General features: G+C 29.6%; 1 protein-coding gene across 1 annotated transcript; it reads right to left on the bottom strand.

The window, feature by feature from the left end:
- Positions 1 to 858: 858 nt before the first annotated feature.
- Positions 859 to 4,535, bottom strand: LOC114367767 (nodal modulator 1-like). The gene is made up of 6 exons (XM_028324959.1): positions 4,452 to 4,535; positions 3,595 to 3,843; positions 3,213 to 3,443; positions 2,303 to 2,378; positions 1,738 to 1,820; positions 859 to 1,299 (listed from the first exon to the last, which is right to left on the bottom strand). The coding sequence occupies exons 1-6, from the start codon at positions 4,533 to 4,535 to the stop codon at positions 1,267 to 1,269; spliced, it is 756 nt and encodes a 251-aa protein (XP_028180760.1). The 3' UTR covers positions 859 to 1,266.

Here is a 4,535-nt window from a genome sequence, read left to right as displayed (position 1 = left end):
AATGTATGAGAGAAAAATGAAAGATGAACATTAAATGTGAGTCACAGTAATTGAATTCAAAATAACACAATTATCTAAATTTTATGGAATTGTTTAACTCAATTTTTACTTTTGGTCAATCAGACAAACACTTTAATTAAATATTAGCACGTTTATTTTACATTTTTTTAGTTACTTTTGTACACATGTTTTTTTCTTTCATTAGTACCAATTAATTCATGTCATTTATTCCCACATTCATTAAGTATTCAATATATATTAAATACTTTTTAATAGGTAAATTATCTTTTTAGTCCCTACATTTTTAGATTTTTTATTTTTGGTCCCCAGATTTTTGTATTTTTTTTAGTCTAAATTTATTTTCCATATTTTTCGTCCATAATTTTTTTTCGTACTTACTTTTCATACTTTTTAGGGATTAAAAATACAGATGAAAAAAGTTGATCGAAGACTAAAAACAGATAAAAAAATTCAAGGACTAAAAACAAAAATTATAAAAAATTTAAGAACTAAAAATAATAAACCCTTTAATATGATATTACTTTGTGTTTATTAAATTATATTAATACGAATTAATTTAATTAGCACAGTTGAAATATATTAATTACATGAATATGACCGTATATATTTATGGTTTAAACATTGTTTTAGTTAGAACGATTTAGCTTAAGTTTGTTTTAAAAGCTTAAATTTTAGCCACATTTGTGTATATATGCAATGCGATGAAATTATATATGCTTAACTTATTTTTTTCGACATTAATTAATTTTCATCAATTCAACCGTGTTGAATTCACATCAATTAGTTTTATGCAAAATTTCATAACTTAGAAATAATCTGATATTTCATCAAACAATATTTTAATGAATGATATACTTTCTAAAATATATAAATCACACTACTAGAAATCGAGTTTTCAACATCGGTCAAAAACAGGATTCAACCACGATGGTTAAACGTTGTTGTATGTAACGTTGTTGAAACTATATATTTTTAACAACGTTCCAAAATTGACCGTTGTAGAATTACATTCATTTCTACATCGGTGCCTACGCTAGCACCGATGTAGTAACTTGCACTTTCAACATCGTTTCTCACCAGCACCGATGTAGTAACCTGTTTTCAACATCGTTTTTAGTCAGCACCGATGTAGTAACCGGCGCTTTCAACATCGTTTCTCGTCAGCACCGATGTAATAACTTGTGCTTTCAACATCGTTTCTCTCCTTAGCAACGATGTAGAAATATCTGATTTCTACATCGTTGCTTACGCCAGCACTGATGTAAAAAAATTAGCAACCTGCATAGTAATCAATATGCTTGATGTAATAATTGTTTATATATCAAAACTAAGAATAAGTTCTAAAAATTATTTATATTTTTAATAATCAATAAATATAATAAAATAACAATTAATTAATTAAAACCTAACAATGAGTAATAAAAATTATCTATATTACTAATAGTGAATAAATATACTTATATAATATTAAATTAAGTAAAAGCTAATAATGAGTAATAAAAATTATGTATATACAATGAGTAATTGATGTTAAGAGAGGGTTAATTAATTTACCATTCATAAGTTGTAGTCTTTCTACGACTACATGTAGAAAGTAGTATTATCTTCAACAGACAAATTCAAGGATTAGTTAAATCAAATAAAAAACCATTTTCAAAACATGTGCAAATAAATAGAAATCAAGTTTAAAATGAGTAAGTCAAAACTGGTCCTTACTTTATAAAAGGTCAAAGCTTGTTCAGCCATACGTTCATCATTAACTCCAAGGCCAAAACTTAAATATTTAATTTCATCATAAGCTGTGAATTCAAAGAAAATAGGTACATAAGAATATAAATAACTACATGTATGAAATTATTTACAGTAATCCTACTGTTCATTATATTTTGGATAAGTACTAAAAACATTTATCCAAATTTCTCTTCTATACATTCCTTCCCAATAATGGTAAGGTCATCCTCGTGCACACTATCAATTGATTGCATTGGCTGTTGTGAAGATTCAAAATATTAAATTTTCCCTATCTTGGGATAAATATGAAACATTAAATTTATTATTGGACCACAACTTTGAAATGAACCAGGAACAACCAAAAGAAAATAGCAGAACTTGACCGATTTAAGACTAACAATAACAAGTTCAAAATTCTCAAATATACGATGAGTTATTCTATGCTAAATGAGAAAATCAATTAATATTAAACAAAAAAAGCATTTTGGAAACCATCATGTCAATTACATCCCGAATGTGAAATCAGTCATGAGACTTAAGAAAGACATACCTCTATCTAAAGTCCTTTGACGTGATTCAGAGTACTCACTTTGAACTATTCTTACATAATTGCCCGATAATTTACTCTACAAGACACAAGGAAACCATATGAGAAACAAAAAAACATGTAAACAAAAACAAGAGTGTAGAATGAAAACCAAAAGAAATGTTCATGGAGAAAACAATTAAATGTGTCTTCGTCATAAGTCAGCAATAACTGAGAAACTTCAGCTCAACAACTGTTCAAGCACCAGACCTATTAATTCCTTAACTTCAACTCAAACCATAACCTCAAGTAATCCAAATCCCCATCAGTCCTTAATAGAAGTAGCTCAAGCCTCTTTCTCCCGTGACATGATATATAAAAATTCATAAAGCATATTTATTGCATACTTCTTCAAATAATATATATATATATATATATATATATATATATATATATATATATATATATATATATATATATATATATATATATATATATATATATATATATATATATATATATATATCATTGTCATCAATTATTGCCTATTTCCTACAAATAGGAATAGTACCAATCTCATTCCCTTCTTGAGCATTATCCTTAAAGAGGATAGTTTCCATTTCTTTTTCATCAAGACAAGGCTTCAACGTTTCTATCTTATACACCTTTCATGTCTCATATCCAACTCATAACTATTTTTTGAAGGCTGTGATATACGTATCAATGAAATATCCAAGACTATTGGTATCAAATACATATCTGATATGGATACATCAAGAAAATGGAAGTATTGGTGCTTAATAAGTGATATTGTTAACTTCAGGTGCAGTAGCGTGTGAACCAGAGCTGATTGACAAAAAGTTGCATGTCAAAGACATGACAAGCAATAGAATGCAGAACATAATAACAGTTATGTCCAACTACAGTATAGTACCTTCAAAACAGGACGCAAATAAAACATTCCAGGAAACAAATTGTCAAACAGGAATGTCCTACCAGCTCCTGATACTGAGTTGTTTCTATAACCATTGTCACCACTCAAAGACAACAGAACGGAAGGAATGGGCTCTTTAGAATCATCTTTGTGATGTATGTGTACTGAAATTTGACTAAGCTTCTGACAAGTAAAAGAATGAGGCGCAACTTGTTTTAAATGATATCCAGACTACAAATACAAACAAGAAACAAATAAATCAAATAATGTAAGGAAACAAGATAGCAACATAAACATCACAGATAAGTAGAGAAATTTCACGACTCAGCTTTTAGTATTTTTAAAACAAGGTATTTATTTTTTGTTCTGAGAAAGTGACTACCTTTGAAGCCTCAACATTGTAACCAATATCATCGTACAGAGGACCTGTCACAAAGGAACCATCAATACCAGTGGTCGTTTCAAGAACCAATTCACCACTTTTAAGTGTAGTAATGCTGCTATCTCCAGCAGCAAAAACTCTTATATGGACGCCAGAAAGAGGAGGTGAAACTGATCCTTCAATATATACACCCAGTTGACAAGAAAATGTAGGAATATAAACTTGACAATTATCATCAGTCACTGATACCTAAGGAAATGGATTTTGGCACAGTGACTGCAGTACACCATTGTGGTGGATACAGATCTGCAGAGTCAGTGAGATGGAGGCATTGAAAACGATTGCAGAACACAAGTGAAATAAGATGGAGTTTAATTTTTTTAGGGAATTGGGATAAAAGTTGAATTCAGTCAGGTTTTATCATTTAGGGGAGATTCTGATCAACTGATGCAAACTAAGTTCATGTCCTTTTTTGCTAATGTTCATTGATATTCACTATGGTTGGCTCTAGCAAAAAGTTGTGAGAATCACAAATTCAAGAATGGGAAGGGTATAGGTACATTTATTGACTGAGACCAGCTACTATCAAATTCTTGAAGGATTTTTATTTATTTATTTGCCTGACACCAACATCAATCTAACCATTAAATAATCAGGATACAATAACTAATGAATAAATTTTGAGCAGCACACAAGTTCGCTTTCCCCCCTTGTTTTAATTGAAATCTTCAAAGTTTAGCCTCATCATAAAATTGGCAAAGATTCCAGTGTGTATTCCGAGAAACCAATCATGAAAAACAACACTACGCTCAATTACTTCAATCCTCAATTCAACACGATGTAAATAATAAACCAACAGTTTTACATTTTTCAAGCATTCTGTGTTCCAAGTCCAATTTCTTATGTGTAACAGCTCCATCACTGTGGAGGGATTGCGTCAT

Source organism: Glycine soja, chromosome 9 (genome assembly GCF_004193775.1).
Source record: "Glycine soja cultivar W05 chromosome 9, ASM419377v2, whole genome shotgun sequence".
Classification (NCBI taxonomy): Eukaryota; Viridiplantae; Streptophyta; class Magnoliopsida; order Fabales; family Fabaceae; genus Glycine; species Glycine soja.
The sequence above is the reverse complement of the archived record's forward strand: the minus strand, read 5'-3'. Positions and strand labels throughout refer to the sequence as shown.